The sequence below is a fragment of the Saccostrea cucullata genome, unplaced genomic scaffold (assembly GCF_032062105.1).
Source record: "Saccostrea cucullata isolate Sc308-1 unplaced genomic scaffold, CSIRO_AGI_Scuc_v1 ctg222, whole genome shotgun sequence".
NCBI classification, from domain to species: domain Eukaryota; kingdom Metazoa; phylum Mollusca; class Bivalvia; order Ostreida; family Ostreidae; genus Saccostrea; species Saccostrea cuccullata.
The window spans coordinates 45,615-69,141 of NW_026934761.1; the positions used below are offsets into that span (position 1 = coordinate 45,615).

General features: G+C 33.1%; 2 protein-coding genes across 4 annotated transcripts; one reads left to right on the plus strand and one right to left on the minus strand.

The window, feature by feature from the left end:
- Positions 1-2,377: 2,377 nt before the first annotated feature.
- Positions 2,378-9,695, minus strand: LOC134241268 (nuclear transcription factor Y subunit beta-like). Of its 3 annotated transcripts, none has more exons than XM_062723331.1 (9): positions 9,592-9,695; positions 8,270-8,351; positions 7,511-7,590; positions 6,974-7,039; positions 6,786-6,853; positions 6,026-6,155; positions 5,633-5,708; positions 3,131-3,210; positions 2,378-2,731 (listed from the first exon to the last, which is right to left on the minus strand). In XM_062723331.1, the coding sequence occupies exons 2-9, from the start codon at positions 8,343-8,345 to the stop codon at positions 2,705-2,707; spliced, it is 603 nt and encodes a 200-aa protein (XP_062579315.1). In that variant the 5' UTR covers positions 8,346-8,351; positions 9,592-9,695; the 3' UTR covers positions 2,378-2,704. The 3 variants fall into 3 exon arrangements, with proteins under 3 accessions (XP_062579315.1, XP_062579314.1, XP_062579313.1); XM_062723330.1 differs by lacking the exon at positions 9,592-9,695 and adding an exon at positions 9,368-9,585; XM_062723329.1 differs by lacking the exon at positions 9,592-9,695 and adding an exon at positions 9,493-9,581.
- Positions 9,696-10,006: 311 nt separating this feature from the next.
- On the plus strand, positions 10,007-20,903 carry LOC134241269 (ubiquitin-like protein 4A). The gene is made up of 4 exons (XM_062723332.1): positions 10,007-10,189; positions 10,678-10,783; positions 13,627-13,850; positions 20,252-20,903. Exons 1-4 carry the CDS (start codon positions 10,142-10,144, stop codon positions 20,348-20,350), a joined length of 477 nt encoding a protein of 158 aa, XP_062579316.1. The 5' UTR covers positions 10,007-10,141; the 3' UTR covers positions 20,351-20,903.
- The last annotated feature ends 2,624 nt before the right edge of the window (positions 20,904-23,527 follow it).

Here is a 23,527-nt window from a genome sequence, read left to right on the forward strand (position 1 = left end):
GTTCTGTTTTGCGCCTTTAGTGTGCAGATAAAATTTCATATTTAACATGTTCAAATCATTATTTTCATTATTTCTGTAAGTAATGAAAGAAAAAGTGAGCTAGCTCACATACCCCACGCTCCCCCAAAACTTGACAGTGAAACACATAATGAAAGGCACAGCTAGTGCACTTTAAATACATAGTATAGATGCAATAATTGCAAAAAAATCTTCACATCAAAATGTCTTGCATATGAGGACATTTAAATGTGGAATGAAGTTTCTAGATAAATAATGGAATCAAAATTTCTTGGCATTATACAAATCCAAACATGTTAAACAGGCATTAATTTGAAGGGGGTGGGGTGGGGTGGGTGGGTGAGAAATATCCTTGAATAATACGCAAAACTCTTTGGGATAAAATAATGGAATATGTCCTAAACATCTGCATAGGTTGACGAAACTATGTACAACAGTTTAAGAGGAGTGGTGCTGACAAACTGTTCATCTGTATATTCAAAATATGGCCAAAAAGTCTAAGTTGGAAAGTGTGGAAATTCCCGGAAAAATAAAGGAATCGGAATTTCCTGGTAATATGAACACCTAAGTATTTATTGCGGAAATTCCTGGAAAAAATAACGGAATCGGAATTTCCTGGAAATATGCACGTCTACATATTGTGTCCTAAATATCTGCAAAGTTTGACGAAATTCTGTGCAGTGGTTTATGAAGTGTTGCGCTGACAAACTGTTCATCTCTATATAAAAGGTATGGCCAAATGCATAAGTTAAAAAGTGCGGACATTCCCGGAAAAAAATAATCAAATCAATTTCCTGGTAATATGCACATCTGCACATTGTGTCCTAAATACCTGCAAAGTTTGACGAAATTCCGTGCAGCAGTTTATGAGGAGTTGCGCTGACAAACTGTTCATCTCTATATAAAAGGTATGGCCAAATGCCTAAGTTGAAAGGTGCGGAATTTCCGGAAAAAATAATGGAATTGGAATTTCCTGGTAATATGCACATCTACACATTGTGTCCTAAATATCTGCAAAGGAAAAAAATTCTGTGCAGCGGTTTTTGACAAACTGTTCACCTCTATATAAAAGGTATGGCCAAATGCCTAAGTTTTTAGTGTGGAAAGTCCCGGAAAAAATAATGGAATCGGAATTTCCTGGTAATATGCACATCTACACATTGTGTCCTAAATACCTGCAAAGTTTGACGAAATTCTGTGCAGCGGTTTATGAGGAGTTGCGCTGACAAACTGTTCATCTCTAAATTCAAGGTATAGCCAAATGCCTAAGTTAAAAATATATTCATAAAAAATAATCGGAATTTTATAATATGCACATCTACACATTGTGTCCTAAATACCTGCAAAAGAAATTCTGTGCAGCGGTTTATGAGGAGTTGCGCTGACAAAAAAAGAGGACTGACTGACTGACTGACTGACTGACTGACTGACTGACGGACGGGTCAAAAACATTATACCTCCCGCAACTAGTTGCGTGGGGTATAAAAATGCAGTTTTTGTGGAGTCAATTTTGTATGATTTCAGGGAAAACTACTGGTTCTATATAAAACAAGAGATGTTTGTAAAACACTTTTGCCCCCCGTCCCCTTCAAATTGGAATTTTTCCAAGTCCAAAAGGGCATAACTCTGTCAAAAAGCACTATTGTCCCCAAAACAAAACTTGACCTAGATAGTCATCTGATAAATCTGTATACTAAATTTCATCTCAGTATGTGCAACAGTTGCAAAGAAAATGAATGGAAACTGCAAATAATTGGAATTTTTCTAAGTCCAAGGGGCATAACTCTGTCAAAAATGGTGCGATCGTACCCAAAACAAAATTTGACCTAGATATTGATGTGATGTATCTGTATACCAAATTTCATTTCAGTATGAACAACAGTTGCAAAGAAAATGAACGGAAACTGCAAATAATTGAAATTTTTTTAAGTCCAAGGGGCATAACTCTGTCAAAAATGGTGCGATCGTACCCAAAACAGAACCTGGCCTAGATATTCATGTGATATACCAAGGTATCTGTATACCAAATTCATTTGAGTATGTGCAACGGTTGCGAAGAAAATGAACGGAAACTAAGTGGACCAACAGAGCGACCGACCGACAGCAGCAAAGCAATATGCCCTCCCTTCTTCGAAGGGGGGCATAAATATAGCCATTTTTGAATTTTTGTGCATGTAAGTAACTACTGCAACACTGCCCTGTGAGTCAGAATAAAAATGACAGTATTATGACACCTTCAACAATTGCAATGTTTACCTCTACATACAAAATCATAAATACAACTCTATTTTAAATATGAAGAAACTATTATACAGTAGATGAATGCATGCTGTAAAATTAATAAAACATTTTTAAAAATATTAACATTACACCTATTAACAAAAATCATATTCAATCAAAAGATTTTAAATTATTATTTTTAAATAAATATTCATTGTAGATTACAAGATATTATCTGATACATTAACAGCTGTAGAAAATGCTGCCGCTGCAACACGCAGTGTAGCTCGCCAGTAACTTGTTTGAGACATAGCACCACACAATCTCCGTATAGGACAGTCACAATCCATAAAGAAAACAACACATCTTGTCTGATTAATTTTCTCCTCTTCTGAATTAAAAGCTTTCCAAGGCTCTGTCTTTATAACACACACAGAGAGAGGTTATCATACAGGTCAATCCTCAATCAGGAAAAGCTCATATTCTGAGGAAGCTGCAATATAAAATTAAATGTCAATAATTTTTCATAATAACATGTTGAGTGTGGCAATAGGTGTACCATTAAATAAACCAACACGAAGATCTGCAGTGTGTGGACATGATATGAATTAAAATATATGATCCTTCATTGGATCAAATTCGAATATTCTTTATTTAATCTGAATTGAAGTTGGCCCAGTGGTTCAGAAGAAGCTAAAATTGTATAAAGTTTACAATGGCTAAGTCAATCACAATGACAGGCAACAAATAATATTTTTGCTGTCTTCTGCTCAGGTGAGCTAATGTGGCTGCATTTCAGACTCATTTATAGATATCCATGCAATTTATAAATGCCATTTCATCATTGCACAGTCAGATTTGTTTTCTTTTGTATTGACTATAAAATATCTACCGCTCCAGAGTATTGTGTATAGATGACACCCTGTGCATTTGGCTGTTCATTGGTCAGCAGACTTGTAGACAACGTCTGGGCTATAATATAAATAAACAAGGACATTTTTACATAAGTGATCCAATAAAATGATGTATGCATTAAACTTTTATATACTTAGACTTCTACAAATACCATACTATTCTAAAGAGCTTTACATTATTTATTTTAGTGAATTAGGGGGAAAAAAACCTCTTTCACGGCTATTCTCAACTAAATAAAATTTTGCATGGTCTAAAACTTTGCATAAGTCCACTTTAAATTCTTAAATTTATCATACTTCATATTGTAAAAATAAATCAACATTAATTAGCATTGTTGATTCATTACAAGTATTTTTGACAACCACATAAAAGAATAATAATACAAGTGCATGTCTACTTTATCCGCAACTTTCCTACGTACAATTTCTAGTTATTTTAAGCATAATTATGTACACTATAACCAATGATAACCCTGAATTTCCTTTGTAAAGTTTCCGAAAACTATTGGTCATAACGGCAAAACCGAAAGAAAATCGAAATGTCCGATGAAATTCGTTAAAGTACCGGTCCGTGTGACCGATTGTGGTGAGGGCTTGTCCTGATTAATTTATTGTACTCTGATCTATTGCAATGTCTCCAATGCAGCATCCTCTTATTCTTCATAAATAGCCAGAATCTTATCCATTTTGCAATTCTACTTGACTTATTTACTTCCAAAAACGATCGTTTTTTCCTACTCTGAATTTCCTCCACTCATCGTTAAACACATGCATTATATACCGGTAGGTCATGAAGTGCAATGCCCACTGAGAAAACGTAAAGATAATTTTTTTTTTTTTTTGAATTCCTATCATAACTGTTTCTTATATACGATTCAATTTTACAAGTGAGAATTAAACTTTTAATATAAAAAGAATTCTAGGCCTGGTAACCTTTAGAAATTTTCTTTTTCAAGAATTAATTTTTTTTCATAATAAGTTTTTCTTTCCCCCAATATTTACTTTGGGCTAGTGACTTTAGCCTATGTGGGCTGGTGCCATGCTTGAATTATTTATAGTTGCATAATGCTGGTATCACAATCAGTGTTGGTGAGCCACAAAAATTTTTACAAATTCAATGCCATTTTCTTTTGAACATACATGCCAACTTTCCTGATTTAGGCGGGATCCTCCCTATTTTACCCTTTCATCCCGCCTTCCCGATCGGGAAAGAAAAATTGCCCTAATTTCCCGATTTGAAAAAATCACCAATATTTCCGATTATAAAAGATTCCCTACCGCTGAATTTTGACAATCGGGATAACAATGTCAGACTTGTTTATTCAATGCACTCAGATAAGTTTCATTGTTTATCTAACAATGTTAATTAACCACAGGAAATCACTTCACGCCTGAACGCACGCAGTTGTCTAGATACAAGTTGCTTATAGCTTGGGGCAATTAGGGGATTATCTTGTCAATTTTAAGGGGTATGCAAGGTGAAACACATAGATTAACGTGTTAATTGTTAGTCATTATATTAAAAACGTAAATTAAAGACAATGAAATACTAATCAAACTATAAAATCGGAATCCAAAGAGATCGTTTTTTGAAAACGAAAGTAGAAAACTACAAAGCATAGCTGCTGATTTTATCTACCTATAATGAAAACTATTGTAAAGTTTGCCAGTTAAAATATTATGAAATTAAGATGAAACAATCAAGTGTGTGTCAATTAGAATTTCTTTTCCCTTCCTTCTCCCAAAAGTAATATTTTTTAGGTATGTGCATGACTTAAGGAAATACCCACATGGCACCATCAAGCCTGACAAATTTCATGACTGTAAAAAAAATAATTCTCTTTTAGATAGGTGGTATAAATTTCAGTAAATCTAATACCTTATTAGAATTTCTAATTAGTTGAAATATAAATGAAAAAATCTCAAAAATGTTTCCAGAAACAGGACTTTACAGTATCAAAACCTCATATATTTTTTAGCCTTTGAAAAAAATGATTTAAAAGTTGTACAATTTTCAATTTTTCACTAAATTATGTGTCCTGGTAGGAAAAAAAAATCATGTTTTTAATGAGAGAGGCACTTATTTTAGCAAAAATATTTCGGAAAAAAAACATTTTTAAAATTTTTTTTTTTAATTAAATTTTTTGTGTTAAATTAATCCTTTAGTAGTATTAATAAGTGATATCAAATATTATAAATTTTAAAAAAAATCATTTCATTATCATTTAATTTCACGACAAAATGTCGCGAATTTAAAGCTTGAAAATTGCCGTCACGCGCTAAATCCCCCATGGGAATTTTCAAAAGTTGGCATGTATGTTTGAATTAAATCTTATATGAAATACACACTGTATATTTTAAAATATATTTGAACCGATAGAATACGCTTCAAACTGGTAGAGCGCATTAAGTCATCAGTCCGAATGACTGATAGAAATATTTGGTTTTCGGAAACTCTGCATTTGTTCAGTAAAACTTACAGAATGACTCCTCCGCCAGTTCATCAAGAGTTCCCTCTGCCCCAAGAGCTGGGACACCCTTTTCTCCTTTGGAGGACTGAAAAACACACAAACACCTGATAATCTAACTATTCCAACATCGACATGGTACAAATGACAATTCTGACAAATTCCAAACTTACTTCAGTCAGGCCTTGACTAAAACATTTTACATTTCCAATAACTTGTTTAAAAACTTTTTAATCTGAGATATCTGTTACTGACTGAAATAAATCTGCTTTATTGCTGGTGAGAACATTTTTCAAAAAATAAAAAAATTCATGATATGCCAAAGAAAATGTCATATGGCTTTCATTGTAGAAATTGAAACAGTAGATGTATTAAACATGCTAGGAGTCTATGTGTAAATCTAACCTCTCTATATTTTTGTAGATACTGCTTCAGTGGTTCCACGTAACTGTCAAACCCCAGCGTGGACATAGCAAACAGGATGTCCTCTCCATTAATAGTTTTCCTTTTCTCCTGGTGGCATCTCTCGCTAGCTCTGGGTATTGTGTTAAGGAAGCCTTTACAGTGAGGACACAACAAGTGCATTTAAACAAATTTCAATCAATATTCTCTAGAAGAAAAGCCATAATGCTGCATGCTTCCAAGGTTCAAATTAAAAGATTTACTTTACCTTTGAATGTAAATTCTCAGATATGTAGTTTTGATTTTTATAAATTTCAATAATTTCTATCTAAATTTTTGATTTTTCTCAAATTGTGCCCAAAATAGCGTTTTAAAATTTTGCCTGAATTTTATTTTATTCTGTAATTGCTGTTAGAAACTGGTGAAAGTTTAATACAGAAAAATTTTATTTTAATAAGGCCAAATGTGGGTTGTTTTTCCACTCCGGATTATCTGGCTAAAAATGGACCGACTAAAACTCAACTCTTTTCCTAACATTTAAATAATATTTTTTCCCTATTTATTCCTGAATTTCCCCATCCCATCAATATATATATTGAAATTTTCCATGAAAAAAAATTCACCTTCTGACCAACCCAATTTTTTCCCCTTGAGTCGGTGGAGGGTAAACAAACATTATTTAAAAGATGGCCTAAGCAGAGGCCCATTTTTCCTAAAATGACCAGAATTCTGGATAAATATGGAAACATGAACTGAAGGATACTCGCTAGTGATGAAGCTAATAAACTCTGATACACATTCCTGTACGGTTTCTTTAGCATCTTTAGCTATCTGAAAAGAAAAATACTCATGTATCTCTAAAACATTTTTAAGACTTTTCCACCAATTAAGTTCTATAAAATTTCATTATTTGCTACTCTTGTAAAGATTGTGATATATTACTTAACTTACTTTTCCTGTTTTGGGTATAGATTTCTTCATAATTCTGGCAACATTTGCAATGGGTAAAAAACGATCCTGCATCAAAAAGAGAAGACATTTTGATATTTTCACATAAATGAATTTTAAAGTCAAAATGTTTTTATGTATGTTGTTTCAATAGTTGCTAAGTGATAAAAGTTACCAAATTGTTTGATTGTGCAGATGGTCTCCTATTCAATTACAAGTAAATTCAAATTCATCATCATTAATATATTAAAAAGTAATGGGCTTGCCTCCTTCCCCATTTTACAGTACACCCAAGTATTAATTTTTTATAGCAGATTTGAACCTGTTTTCTCACAGAATTATTTATTCAGTTCAATTCATTTATTGACAACACCATCATAAATTGGCATGTTGTCATGAAAACATTACAAATTAAAACACATAAAATAAAATGTCCAGGTAAGCATATCAGGTTTTTTGAAGGTTTTCCTTCCTAACAACAAAGCACTTTTTATAAGTATCTTTATAATGTTTATTTCCCCTTGACATGCATTAACAGACCTGTTCTCTCAGAGGCTCATTGTCTCCCCTGTTGTCCTCATCATTTTCTGTGGCTCCTAATTCCTCTCCATCTCCTGCACCTGAAGAAGAACAAGTTCATCATAATTATCTAGATCCTATGTGTTCAAGGCTTTACGGCACCTTGTTAAAATCACAACTATTCAATGGCTCTGTGTATTAACCATATAGCAAGGTGATAACTCAAACACGGTGTATACACTATAAACAATGAGAGCTTGAAAGACAACATTGCTTGTTAATTTGAACATGTTGAAGCAAGTTAAAAACATTGGAGTTGGAGAAATGTTTTGAATTCCTCTGCTGTATATATGGAATAATTTTTGGTTGAAAGGTATTCACAATGATTATGATCTCAAAATTACTCAAATACAAAAAGGTTTTCAATGCAGCTTAATTTTTTTTCTCCAAAATTATGTCGGAGGAAATCTGCAATTTTCTGCTTAATTGCAGGCATTTGAGAGGCACTGTTACTGTGTTATGTACATCATGTACATTGCAAGTATAAACATTATATATGAGGTGTTGTAACCATGTAATGAATGGCATGCTACATGTTCATTGTTGATACATGTATATGGGAAGCATCGTCGCTGTGTCAAGGTACCTATACCAAGACAAGGGTACATTTATTTTATTATAAAATAACTATTTCTTCATGAAATGATGAAAAAAAAAAGTTTCACTGCTACCATGTGAGTATCAAATTATAGCATCAAGCTGTTGGTGCAAACAACTTACCCTCCATAACAAATTGACTCCCCATAAAAGAATCCCCCATTCCATCCCCGACCCCATCTCCTGAGTTACTGTCCATAGCAACCTGTAAAACAAACATTTCAATTAAAAATACTGATTGATTCTCTTGAAATTATTTTATTAAACATGTCTTCTCTACATAAGTACTGAAATTTTACAGTGAACAACATGCTTTCCGTTGTTATGAAGCATGCTATCATCATTGACGTGTAGCCACTCGGGCTTAACTACTACCCTCTGACACTGCAGCAATGTCTTCTTATTAATAAAACTGATTCAGCAAAATTGACCTATATTCTAATATAGTCTATTGTTTTATATACCTTTTAAAGCATGTTAAAAGATAAGCTTGTACAGGTCCAGTAGACTATTTCTACCTACGTATATATTAAATTAGCTACCCAAAGTAGCTATTTTTACCTACTTTCTGCTTTACTTGCATTTTGTGGCCAAATGCAGGAAGTAACATGGTGAGCACACAATTTCTTGATAAACAATGATGAATATGACAAAAATTTGGCCAAAAAATGAAACTTCGTATATTATCAATTTTGCATAGAAACTAATGTAAAACATCATTTTTTGGCAAAAAATTTGTCGTATTCATCATTAGTGTGACCATATAAAAAAAAAAATGGTATTTACCATGTTGCGCTGTTTGGTCTTTTGGTCGCAAAATGCATAAATTATATAAAGTAAACCTAGGTAGCTATTAATAGCTACGTAGGTAGAAATAGTCTTTGGACTGGACCTGTTGTACTCCCGAGATTTAGCTTAGAGGAAGTAAAAAAAGGCTCTAAACAAGGAAAATAATCCATTGATGCACAAAACAAATAACTGTCTAATGGTTAGGATAATTATCGTTCTATAAAACTGCTAAATCTTTATAAAACACAAATATAAAGATTTTCTTACACAAGCAGTTGTAAACAGTGGTAAATACACAAGATTTTAGGTCAACCTGTCTTGACCTAAATTTTGAAGAAATTATGGAACTGCTTGTGTAAAAGAGTGAGCTAAATCACTGACATCGTCACAACAGAACAAACAAGCAATACACCATTTGGAATAAATATTTACCGGTCAACTCTCTCCAATTTCATATGATCGCCAGTAAAACATATCTTTCAATAATTTTGATAGAATCGAAAACAGAAAAAAAGATGGCGCCAGGTTTTTTGCCGTAATAAAATTTAACACTCTACTAAATTCATTTTAATGACAATAAATGGTCTTTTTCATCTTTACAAGATATTAAACTTTCCACGTGCTGTCCAATTGGTCGTAAGATTACAATAACAAACCTATGTGATCGGGAAGAATTTGAGAAATTGGTTGGTCAACTATGAGCCAGTTAGAATCAAGGAACTTCCAGCCATTCAACGAATCGACCAACATGACAATCTGTATGCTCACGCCCTTGCATCTGTAATACAAATTTAATGTTTTCTCATTGTTTTTCTCTTTTTTCATATATGTATAAGAATTCTATATATATATATTGTAAAAATCAAATATCAAGTAAGACTTTTATCGCAACTGAAGATATTAATTTTCTATAAATTCAAAGACTAATAAGCAGTGGCCTGTATCGATTTAATAAATGGAAGAGCCGATTACACGTCCTATTTTCGGCAACCAACCAAAGAGTCCTTTGTATATTTAAAGATGCCGGTATCAATTAAAATGTTTCTTGTTGATAAATTATATACTTTTTCCTTAAAGTGGGAAAAAAGCTCATGAATCCAAACCAGTTGAAATGGGGTCTTCTGAAAAAAAAATTTAATGCCAAAATATCCATACGCGTTGATGACGTATCACTCTGCACCAGCCTAGGTCAAAACAAAACCGAAAATGCACATTTATGTCAAAATTTTTAAAGGGAATGACTTTCAAGTTGCTGTAAGTTGCGTTATTAATCACAAACCAATTATGATTTTTCAGTTAATACAACTCCTACCATAAAGGGCGTGCCCTCTTTAAAACTTGCATTTGTGTATAAAGCCATTCATCCGAATTTTCTCGACATAAAGAGAAGATACAGATGACACATGTAATCGTCGGTCTCTTACGAAACATGACAGCATGAGAACAATTTGTAAACTTGTTGACTTTTCTTTAAATTAGCAATGAATAAATATGTAGAAAGGTTAAAGTAAACAAAAAAATAATTTACATTTAATTTTTTTTGGACTTGACAGAAAATTGAAAATTCCCCTCTGATCATGTTCCTCTATTTCAATGCTGTTTTTCCCAATTGAATTGGTACATGAACTGGTTCCATTCCCAATGGGAAGAAAAAAACTAATTGTACCTATACAATAAACAGTTATAAACATGATTACTTATGATTAGGTAATGCATCGTGTGAAATATATATTTTATTTCAGGTATCTTCGAGTCAAACTGTGCTTGGATTGAAAGAAATACTTGCCATGCAAATTTCAATGCCAGTTGAGGAGCAGAAGCTAATGTTCAAAGGAAAGGCTCTAGCTGGTAAATCATCATTTTGACAACAAATATTTAGATCTAATTGGCTCCCTACTAACTCTTATTTACAAAACTGTAGATGATATTCTCTAAATTTTTATTTACTGTAGACGTATTCAGTCCTAAATCCGCGTAATTTTCTTTTTCCGCGGAATTATGACCCCGTGGAAAAAAGTACGTCTACAGTATTTTGCTGATGTCTAGACAACTCATCATTATTGAAGATAATGAAGAAGAAAAATTTTGGAGTTTTTTCTTATTCATAAAAATATATAGTTTCTACACGGTCCTACTAAACAGATAGTTAGAATAATCTAACTGTGTCTCGGTACAAGCCCTCACCACATAGTGTTAAATCTAGACCCTAAAAAGGGCATGGTAATCAAGGAATCAAAAGGGCACTTTGTGTCGCGACAGGATCTCACGAGGGCACTTTTAAAACAAATGTTAATGTGTTTAAAATTATATTAAACGTTTATAAATTTTTACATACTTTTACGTGTTTATTATAATAAATTTTAATATCCTTTCATATAATCTTTATTTATTAAAGTAATTTAAAGATATCCATATATCTGTTTTCATTCATTTTTTTTAAATACCAACACATGAAGCACACCTGGGTTGACATGACAATTATTGAAACAAAAAGAATATAAAAAAGGCATTTACATCCAATTTCTTTGATTAAAAAAGAAGGAAGGTTACACTTGAGAAAGGAATTGTATTAATCTATCTGAAATATGTGCAAAAATTATTAAAGTTTGGAGGTAGGATTTTTTTTTACCTGCTTGGACTGTTATTTGTGTACTAGCACAGACAAGTTAAACATTAAACAAAAATACTTTTTTCAGGGAAAGGGGGGGGGGTCATTTTGAAAAATACATGAAGAGACCATTCTCTTTACTTTGAAATAATTCTACCAACATGATCCAGTGAAAATTATAATCTTACTCCGAAAAAAAATGAATGCCAAGTATAATTTGCTTTAAAAAAAAATCTGGCTTTAATTAAAAACATTGACCCTCAGATTGTCAAATCTATCAGGTCATTGAATCAAAGAAACTATCTTGTTGTTTTTAAGCCTTTTTATCTCATTACATTAATTTTTTTGTACACTGTAAGTATTTTATTCAGGTAAAATATCCGTTTTCTCTTCAAGTTCAACAATGTGTTTTATTCTACTTTCGGTTTAAAAAAAAAACGATCCTCATTTTAATTAGTTAATAATTTACAAGTTAATTTTACTTTGGTCTTTGGCTAATTCTTGCGTAATCAATGCAATCAAATGACAGTTTCTGAAGTTAAATCCTCTACCCTGACAGCCTGAGGCATGTTAATAAGCCAGGTGGCTGTGAGCGTTCGTTCAGGCGTGAAGTGATTTCCTGTCGTTGTATACACAAAGGGATTATCAGCATGCACTGAATAAACAGAACAGCAAAGGAATATTGCCAAAAATGGCCATATTTATTAATTTTGGGTTTGGAAATAAGGGCATGGCGCTTGAAAAAAGGGCATGGCGCCGAGAAAAAGGGGCATGGCGCCGCGCCATGCTAGTTTGCTTCAGATTTAACACTACCACAGTTAGAATACGTCCCATATACTTGCATAGATAGAACGTTCTATCGTTAAAATGACCTGTCTCCTGTATATGGGACGTATTCTAACTGTGGTGAGGGCTTGTACCGAGACATAGTTAGATTATTCTAACTAATACTTGCAATGTAGCAAATCGGAGCGGATCCTCTCCAAAACGATTTTGAAGAATATAAAATGATTTGCAGTGGAAATAACTACCAAAATAATCAAAACAAACCTTTTTGAGATTGCTTATGCCTTTTATCCCAAAAAATAATCCATATAAATACGAAAATCCAATTAATTTTCTAAAGTTTTTCTCTCGCTTCAAATTTACCTGCCATATTTACATTCGGAACTCTCTAGTTTGTTCCTGGTAAATGCACTAATCGAGTTATCGCCCGTGTTTATTTTGCTACATTAAGAATACACGGAACGAATTCTATCGTTAAACCGGGTCAGTAGGACAATATCATTTTAACGATAGAACGTTCTATCTACTAAACAGAGTACACTAGTACGATAGAGTACTTTAGAGAACGCTAGTAAAATTTTATAATTTAATGCAATTAAACTACTTTTTGTATGTTTTTCTACTTTAGTTTAACATAATGAATACACATTTCAAATAAAATGCATGTGTTTTCATTATTTTAGGAGTTATTTCAATTTAATTTGTATTTCAGGTTACGGTTTATCATTTGATCCCAATCCCAATCTAAATTAACTTGAAATGTTTCATTGTTAATGGGAAGAAATATTTACATAATGCAGTTAATTTAATTTTTGATAAATGAAATGTAAAATTTAGTTGAAATAAGTAAGTCTGAATCAAAATAGCAACCCAGATCAGGATGTTAATAATCTTCAATGCAATGATTGATTGAATTATGAATGTTGTTTTCTTGTCAAAATATCGCTAAAAAACTAATATTTGAGATAAAAATATTGCAATATTATTTTATAATGATTTTTAATCAAGTTGTATATACATAAATAAAAAGTCTAATTGTATTAAATTACACAATTTTTCTAGCATACTCTAAAGAACTCTATTGTACGCTAGCATACTTTGTTTAGTAGTACCCATTTTTACATGCTTTATTTGATAATGAATAATACCACCTGTCCATATTTCATCATTTGAAAGCAAAATGGTAGGATCACGTCCAGGCTCTTTCAGCTATCTCAATTGCATTTCTTTTTAATGGTTTCACTTGTTCGCTAAGACATTATTCTAGTGTAACATTTATCTTGTGATGACCTTACAGATGACAAAAGGCTGAGTTACTACAATATCAAGGAAGGAGACAGGTTATTCCTATTTACCAAAAAAACAGAGAAGGCTGGCTCTCCTTCTGCCGCAAATGTTCCAAAATTTGCTGCAGACCTCTCCAACTGCAGCACCACTGTTCTCTGGGACAAACTAAGAGTATTCTTACAGAGGCACTTCACTCCACAGGATGTCGAAAAAGTCCTCATTGAATTCCAGAAAGTAAGTGGCATTGGCAGATCTACCATTCTTTAAGTTGCAATTCATATGTACTACATAATTTATATCAATGTATGTTTCAGTGGCAGATTCGGGGAGGGGGGGGTAAGGGGGGGGGTAGGAAAACCCCCTCGCACATTGATTTTTTTTTTTTACAAGTGTCATTTTATCATTTTGTTCCATTGACACGACTCTAATAAACACAAATCCATTGTTCTGTACAACTGTGAAATATACATCAACTACGTAACAGTCTACGCGAAAGTTGAAAATTGTTACCAGACAAAATGTCTGGTAAAAATAAAATTTTTACCAGACCAAGCAATTTTTTACCAGACCGACTTTTTTTCCTTTAAATCCATACATCATTATGATACTGAGATTGAGAGGATGGTGGGATGGGGTTAATTCTCGCTGTGAAATTTAACCTTATTGTTAAATGAATTCAGAGTGAAATGGACATGTTAACTACTTATAATTTTCCTTTGTTAAAGGTATCTATACAATTGCATGTATTTTTTTCCTTCATATTTGACTTGTACAACATACACTGTATCAAAAAAAATTCTTAAATTTAATATGCACTTTCAATGCATATTTATTTTTCCTGAAACAACTCATTATGGTTACTCAAGTTTGATGATCATTTGAAAAAAAATTCCCAACTAAATCTACGTATGAGCTATCTAAATATTTTCCCAACCAAATCTAAGTGTGAGCTATCTAAAGATCTCTAACCCTTGACAGAGGAAATTCAAATTAGAATAAAAACGATCATGACAGGGTTGTGCTAAATTGGTCAAATAAAGGACATTTGTGGGGAATTGGACCATGTTTACCTCTTAATTTAGATTTATTTGGCCTTATTTTTTACCGGACATTCGGTCCTGTAAACTGATTTTTTTTACCGACCCGACCTAAATTTTACCGGTAAAAACCGACGGTCCGTTGACTTTCGCATAGACTGACGTAACAGGAAATCGCTTTCCACTTAAATGCACACAATACACAGGTAATCATCAGAGAGATCAGGGTAGTCTGTGCATCTAGTGAAGTCACAAGGTCACATACATGTACTGTACAATATAGTCAGGTACCAACAACAGAAAACTGCATAGTTACGGTGCTGCTCAGCAATATTCTTTTGCTGATAAGATGCATGTTTTTTTTACTATTTGAATAAACTATTACTCAGGTTTTTTTTTTATCATTTTAAGAATTGAATTAATAATTTTTTTTTTTTTTTTTTTTTTACAAAATCAGATTGGCCTAGCAAAACCCTCTAGTTTTGACAGATTCTTCAGTTTATGTAATTTTTAGCTCTACTGGTCAGAGACCAGAAGAGCTTATGCGATAGTAATGCGTCCGGCGTCCGTCCGTCTGTCCGTCTGTCTGTCTGTAAACAATTTTTCAAAATGCTACTCCTCCTACAGTTTTGGTCTGATTTCAATATAACTCAGCACACAAGTAGACTACACTAAGATACATAATTCTGTGTATGGATTTTTGATTTCGATGAACGGTGTTGCCGTGGTTACTAAAAATAGAAATTTCTGTGAAATACTTTCAAAATGCTACTCCTCCTACAGATTTGGTCTGATTTTAATATAACTTAGCACACAAGTAGACTACATTAAGATACATAATTCTATACATCAATTTTTGATTTCGATGAACGGTGTTGCCGTGGTTACTAAAAATAGAAATTTCTGTGAAGTACTTTCAAAATGCTACTCCTCCTACAGTTTTGGTCTGATTTTAATATAACTTAGCACACAAGTAGACTACACTAAGATACATAATTCTGTTTATCGATTTTTGATTTCGATGAATGGTGTTGCTGTGGTTACTAAAAATAGAAATTTCTGAGAAATACTTTCAAAATGCTACTCCTCCTACAGTTTTGGTCTGATTTTAATATAACTTAGCACACAAGTAGACTACATTAAGATACATAATTCTATTTATAAATTTTTGATTTCGATGAACGGTGTTGCCGTGGTTACTAAAAATAGAAATTTCTGTGAAATACTTTCAAAATGCTACTCCTCCTACAGTTTTGGTCACAGGCACCTGAAGTATGGATAATACCCCCCCCCCCCCTTTTTGTTAATGAAAAAAATGTAAGAGTGTATAATATCTCAAAAATATGTAATTTCCCCGTCAAACACATCTATATGTCGTTATATGCAAGCATATTGTATCACGTTTAAAAAATGACCCTATTCGGTATATAATAAAAATACACAAGGTAAGAAACAAAAGTTGTAAACAAACGGGGGGTTCCCCCCTTCGAGACAGATTTCCAAGGTAATAATACTGTTACCTTTCATAATTTTGCAAGCACTCTGTCAGGGAGATGTGCTCCTACTGAAGTATTTAACCTAAACCCCGCCATTAATGTTTAATATGCCGTAACCAGACGATTTATTAATCGGATACATAAAATTTTCTCCATTGGCAGCGTTGGAGGAGGTTTTGGAGTCCCACTTCTGTTTCGCTTTATCTGATTGGTTAGATATTTAAACTATATCACAATTAACCAATCAGATAAAGCGAAACAGAAGTGGGACTCCAAAACCTCCTCCAACGCTGCCAATGGAGAAAATTTTATGTATCCGATTAATAAATCGTCTGGTTACGGCATATTAAACATTAATGGCGGGGTTTAGGTTAAATACTTCAGTAGGAGCACATCTCCCTGACAGAGTGCTTGCAAAATTATGATAGGTAACAGTATTATTACCTTGGAAATCTGTCTCGAAGGGGGGAACCCCCCGTTTGTTTACAACTTTTGTTTCTTACCTTGTGTATTTTTATTATATACCGAATAGGGTCATTTTTTAAACGTGAGAAAAAGTACAATCTGCTTGCATATAACGACATATAGATGTGTTTGACGGGGAAATTATATATTTTTGAGATATTATACACTCTTACATTTTTTCATTAACAAAAAGGGGGGGGGGGATATTATCCATACTTCAGGTGCCTGTGTTTTGGTCTGATTTTAATATAACTTAGCACACAAGTAGACTACACTAAGATACATAATTCTGTTTATCGATTTTTGATTTCGATGAACGGTGTTGCTGTGGTTACTAAAAATAGAAATTTCTGAGAAATACTTTCAAAATGCTACTCCTCCTACAGTTTTGGTCTGATTTTAATATAACTTAGCACACGAGTAGACTACACTAAGATACATAATTCTGTGTATCGATTTTTGATTTCGATGAACGGTGTTGCCGTGGTTACTAAAAATAGAAATTTCTCTGAAATGCATTCAAAATGCTACACCTCCTACAGTTTTGGTCTGATTTCAATACAACATGGCACACAAGTAGACTACACTAAGATACACAATTCTGTGTATTGATTTTTGATGTCGAGGAAGGATGTTGCCATGGTTACTAAAATTGAAAATACTCTAAAAGTTTATTAATAGCTACTCCTACTGCTGTTGTCTTATTGCAGTATCTTGCCACAAAAAGAGCTCAATCAAGGATCATTTTTCTATTTATTGCTGTTGTAAAGTTTTAAGGCCCGACTGCTACTTTTCTCTTCCTTTGTTATAAGTACAGACCAGTAGAGCTTCAGTCTCGACAGAGACTTCTGGTTTTCTTCAGTTTGAAATATCATTAATAGTACATGTGTGTTTTATATTCCAAATCATATTGACCGTATATACTCAAGTAAATTGAAAAGCACCAGTTAGAAATTCTGAAAAGAATTCAATTTTTAATTCTTTCAAAGTGTTTAAAAATTATCTTTAGTCATGTTGTATATTTTATTTGATAAAATAAAGTATATCAGGAAAGACAGTACCAACAACAGAAAACTGCATAGTTACGGTGCTGCTCAGTAATATTCTAGCAAGCATTCTTTTGCTGATAAAATGCATGTTTTTTAAAACTATTAAGTGAATAAGCTATTTTTTTTTTTTACCATTTTAAAAATTAAATAATTCAAATTTTCAAAATCATATTGTCTTAGCAAACCTCTCTAGTTGTGACAGATTCTTCAGTTTAAAATGTAAATTTTTCTTCACTTTGAAATACAATGTAGCATTCATTGTGTCTTTATATTCCAAATCATATCGACAGTATACTCAAGTGAATTGAAAAGCATTAGTTAGGGATTCTACAAAGAATTCAATTTTTTAAAATTGTACATCAGTTGTATCTTGGAAGTCAGCTTGACATACGATTAATTGAAGGTGTATTTAAAATTAAGTCAAGACAACTTGAAGTCATCTACTTGTATTCCTAAAATTATCGATTTAACTCTTTTTAAAAAGAAAAGTCTAAAGTCTGGAGGTAAAGTAATTTGAAACATTTTATTTTTCCAAATTCTTAAAAGTTTGTGATGATTGGTCTTTAAAAGAGGCTAAAAAAGGTAGCCCAAAATGCTGGAAAATACACCATTTAGAGCCAATTACCTCAAAATTTCCCCGAACCCCCTGGGAGGGGGCACCCCCTCCCATACCCTCCCCCTTTGGCCCTTTGGGCCTCGAAACCCCTTACATGAACTTCTGGATCTGCCACTGTGTTTGAAGAGTTGCCAAATCAGTCAAAAATTTAAATCATTTAATCATCAAAAGTCAAAGACTCGGGGGCAAATAGTTTTAATAAGCTCACCTGACCAAAAGCATTCTTAGGCAGTGTAGCTTCAGATTTGTTCAAATCATGACTGCTGGGGTCAGCTAGGCCACAATGGACGATCAAAGTTTTACAAAGGAATATATAGGAAAAATCTTGTTAGCTCACCTGAGTTGTTGTCTGTCATTGTCAATTTCAACCTACTTGCCACAAAGTATCCTTGGGTGCAGAGGATTCAAGTTTGTTAAAATGAAGGGTCACACCCTCTTCCAAGGGTAGATAATTATGAATTAATGAAAAATTATTGGCATCTTTAAAAATCTTCTCAAGAACCACAGGGCCAGGAAAGGTGAAACTCATGTGGAATCATCCTCAGTCATGTAAATTCAAGTTTGTTCAAATTATGATCCCGGGGTAGGGCGGGGCCACAATGGCTGATAAAAGTTTTACAAAGGAATACATAGGAAAAATCTTTAAAAATCTTCTCAAGAACCACTTGGCCAGGAAAGATGAAACTCATGTGGAATCATCCCCAGGTCATATAGATTTAAGTTTGTGCAAATCATGACCCCGGGGGGTAAGGCGGGGCCATAATGGCTGATCAAAGTTTTATATAGGAATATATAAGAAAAATCTTTAAAAATCTTCTCAAGAACAGCAAAGCCATAATTGGTGATATTTATATGGAAGCATCCTCAGGTGGTAGAGATTCAAGTTTATTCAAAACATGACCCCCGGGGGTAGGGTGGGGCCACAGTGGACGATCAAAGTTTAACATGGAAATATATAGGTACAATCTTAAAAAAAAATTCTTCTCATTGACAAGAACAGAGAGGACATTATTGGTCATATTTATCTTACTTAATAAGCATCTGCAGGTAGTGTAGTTTCAAGTTTGTACAAATCATGACCCCCGGGGTTAGGGTGGGGCCACAATGGCCAAAAGTTTAACAAAGGGAATTTAGGGGAAAGAAACTTTTAAAAAATTTCTTCTTAAGAATACCAAAGGCATGATCGTTCATATTTATCATGTTTATGTGAAAGCATCCTCAGGTGGTGTAGATTCAAATTTGTTCAAATCATGACCCTTGAGGGTAGAGTGGAGAATGGACAATAAAAGTTTAACATAGGAGTCAATAGGAAAAATCTTCAAAAATTTTCTTCTCAAGAACACCAAAGCCATGGTTGTTCATATTAATGTGAAAGCATCCACAGGTAGTGTAGATTCAAGTTTGTTCAAAATCATGACCCCTGGGTAGGATGGAGCCACAATGGACGATCAAATTTTAACATAGGAGTATATAGGGAAAATCTTCTCAAGAAAAGCAAAGCCATGGTTTGTCATATTTATTTGGAAGCATCCTCTTATAGTGTAGATTCAAGTTTGTTCAAATCGTACCCCCATTCCCCTTACCCTTTCTGCCTTTTAGGGGGTAGGTCCGGACCACTCATGCTTTTAAGCATTTTAATACTAAACAGATTTTTGCTTTTTTTCCTAGCCACAGTACTCAGGTGAGCGATGTGGCCCCTGGGCCTCTTGTTTTTAATTATGCCCTCCCTTCTTCAAAGGGCTTTCCTGCTGTCTGTCTTTTGGTCTACAAACAGTTTCTGTTCATTTTCTTTGCAGAGGTTGCACATACTGAAACAAAATTTGGTATACAGATTAATCATAAGAATATTTAGGTCAGGTTCTATTTTGGAACATCTTTTGTTTAAATTTAGTCAGGAGATAATATTATCAAACTCTGGTATAGAGTAAGATGGTACATGCACATCATGTATTGATTATTATGTGTTTTTCAGAACTTCAACTCCAGCATACAGAGATTAAGTCTAGATGACATCGAGCGACTAGCTATTAATAAAATCAGGCAGACAAATGGAGCACAAGAAGTTAGCTAGCAGTACAGTGACTTTAGACCACATATAAGCTGTGATTCCTTGATATGTTTCATTTTGTATGACCTCTCAGAATTCATGGGCATCATCAGTATTTAAATTGTAATAGGATTGAATTTTATTCAACATTTTTTTATGGATGCATCATTCTAAGTTTATGATAAAATTGAAGGTTGTTTAACTTGGCATTTTACAGCAAAAATGTCTGTTGTTTTTAATCAAATGAAATACAATGCCACATACAGTAACATACATATTTTACTAATGCAAAGCCATGTAAAATTATGTTATTCTGAAAACGACCATGAAAATTCCCTGTGCATTGTAGATCTGCATTATACAATTTTACAATGGGCATAATGATTTTTTAAGAGCATTCACATTTGAGGATAATTTTCAGTATGTAAACATGGTAAATTTTAATCAGTATGATTCATAAACTAATTTACTTGATAAAAGTAAATTACTTTTTAACTGCAGATATTTTGTATGTCTTTAGCCACACTTGCATTTATCTGTCTAATACCAAAAAATAAATTATATACTTGAAAAATTATATATTTGTTTTTAAATATTTTGCTGTTTTAAAAAGATTTTATATTTCCTTTAGGCCATAATAAATAAATTGCTAGATTCTCATCCGAATTTTTTTTAAAAATCGAGGCGGGCGGGCGGCTTTTATTTTAGATTTTTTATTTTTTCATTTTTGCAGATTTTTTATTGACCTGGTCAATCGGTGTAATTTTATCTATAATACCCGAATAAAAGTCATAGTAAAGGTTCAATTATCTCTTACTTCACATCATCACCAATCTTTTTCAACCAATGACCCTTGTTTAAAATATATACGCATGTATTACAACAATTACCATCTTTTCAGCTGTCAAAATCATGTCGACTTTCGCGGGATTTAAAATGAAAGTAGAATGGTAGATGAAAAAACGATCCCGATCAGAATTAAGACGAAGAAAAACAGAAATTAAAAAAATCGAGGCGGTGGTATAAAATTGGGGCGGGCGGGGATGAGAATCTAGGAATATTTTTATTATGGCCTTAAGGATAAAAGGAAGTTTATTTATTTAACATATGTGTTATGATCTTTCTTCTTCCTAAATCTTGTTTCTGCTCACCTGCTAATACCATACAAAATGATGCCCCAGTCTAAATGGGTGTAGAAAGCAGAAGCCTGAAGTGTTTGGTGAATCAAAGTAATTTTTATGCCCCCCTTCGAAGAAGGGAGGGCATATTGCTTTGCTGCTGTCTGTCTGTCGGTCCACTTAGTTTCCGTTCATTTTCTTCGCAACCGTTGCACATACTGAAATGAAATTTGGTATATAGATATATCACATGATTATCTAGGCCAACTTCTGTTTCGGGTACGATCGCACCATTTTTGACAGAGCTATGCCCCTTGGACTTAGAAAAATTCCAATTATTTGCAGTTTCCGTTCATTTTCTTTACAACCGTTGCACATACTTAGATGAAATTTAGTATACAGATATATCACATGAATATCTAGGTCAAATTCTGGTTTGGGTACGTTCGCGCCATTTTTGACAGAGTAATGCCCCTTGGACTTAGAAAAATTCTAATTATTTGCAGTTTCCATTCATTTTCTTTGCAACCGTTGCACATATTGAGATGAAATTTAGTATACAGATTAATCAGATGAATATCTAGGGCAAGTTCTGTTTTGGGTACGATCGCACCATTTTTCACAGAGTTATGCCCCTTGAACTTAGAAAAATTTCAATTATTTGCAGTTTCCGTTCATTTTCTTTGCAACCGTTGCACATACTGAAATGAAATTTTGTATACAGATATATCACATTAATATCTAGGTCAAGTTTTGTTTTAGGTATGATTGCACCATTTTTGACAGAGTTTTGCCCCTTGGACTTGGAAAAATTCCAATTTGGGGGGAGGGGGGCATAAGTGTTTTACAAACATTTCTTGTTATGTATTTCGTTACTTTCATGTTGTTTGTATATTTTTATATGTTTCCTTTGAGAAATACAGCTTGCAAATTGACATATCATGTTTCCTCTGCTTGTCAATGAATTTTAGTTTGGGTTGCACTCTATGTGGAAATTGCTTTCCACAGGATTTTAAAATATGTGTCGGATGTCCTGAGACAAGGCTTTTTTGTCAGTTCACAAAATAAAAAACTTAAGATTACCTACTTTGTTACAAATTTGTGCAATATCTTACATAACTTGTCCAGTAATCTTTATGTACGAAAGCTGGATAGGCTCATTTCTGAAAAGATAAAAAAAACATTTAACTCCTTATAACGAGTTAATTATCCCGTTATAACGAATTAGTTACCTCGTTATAACGAGTTAGTGTCTCGTTATAACGTGTTAATTATCTCGTTATATCGAGTTAGTATTTCGTTATAAGGAGTTAGTATCTCGTTATAACGACTTAGTTATCTCATTATAACGAGTTAATTATCTCGTTATAACGAGTTAATTATCTCGTTATAACGAATTAATTTTCTTGTTAAAACGAGTTAATTTTCTCGTTACAACGAGTTAATTTTTCTCGTTATAACAAGTAAATTTTCTCGTTATACTGAGTTTAAAACTGGTCTATTAAAGTTGATATATCTAAGTGATAGGAAGTATAGCATATAAAACCGAGTAGACCAAGTTTGTTTAATGATAAAGATTTTATTGAAAAACAGCAAACTAGTTTTTTTGTTTTTCGAGGGGTTGTGCCTGTAATTGTAGTTTGTTTATGTATAAACGATGCAGTTGATTTGTATTGTTTATTTAAAAGACCAAAAACAAATACATGTATTCGGAAACTTATAACTGCCGGCTCGTGATGTTGTGTTATGAGTGAGCAGTAGCCCCCATTTTACGCCAATGACCTAATTGCTGATGTATCCATATTACCCTTCTTCAAAACATTTCTGACTCTCAAACTAATATATACATGTATCACACTATAGGTGTATATAATATATGTTGCATTAACGCCTGTTTTAGCTTGCTATTCAATAAAGTTTTAATTTAGGTACTTAGGCATTGATTATGAAAGTCATCCAAAACATATGAAAAAATTAAAGTCTTTTATCAGAGAAAGTTGTCATATATAAATACTTATCAAATTGTGATTATTGACAGCAAGATAGTTCAGGATTAATATAAATTAAACCATATCGCAAATTA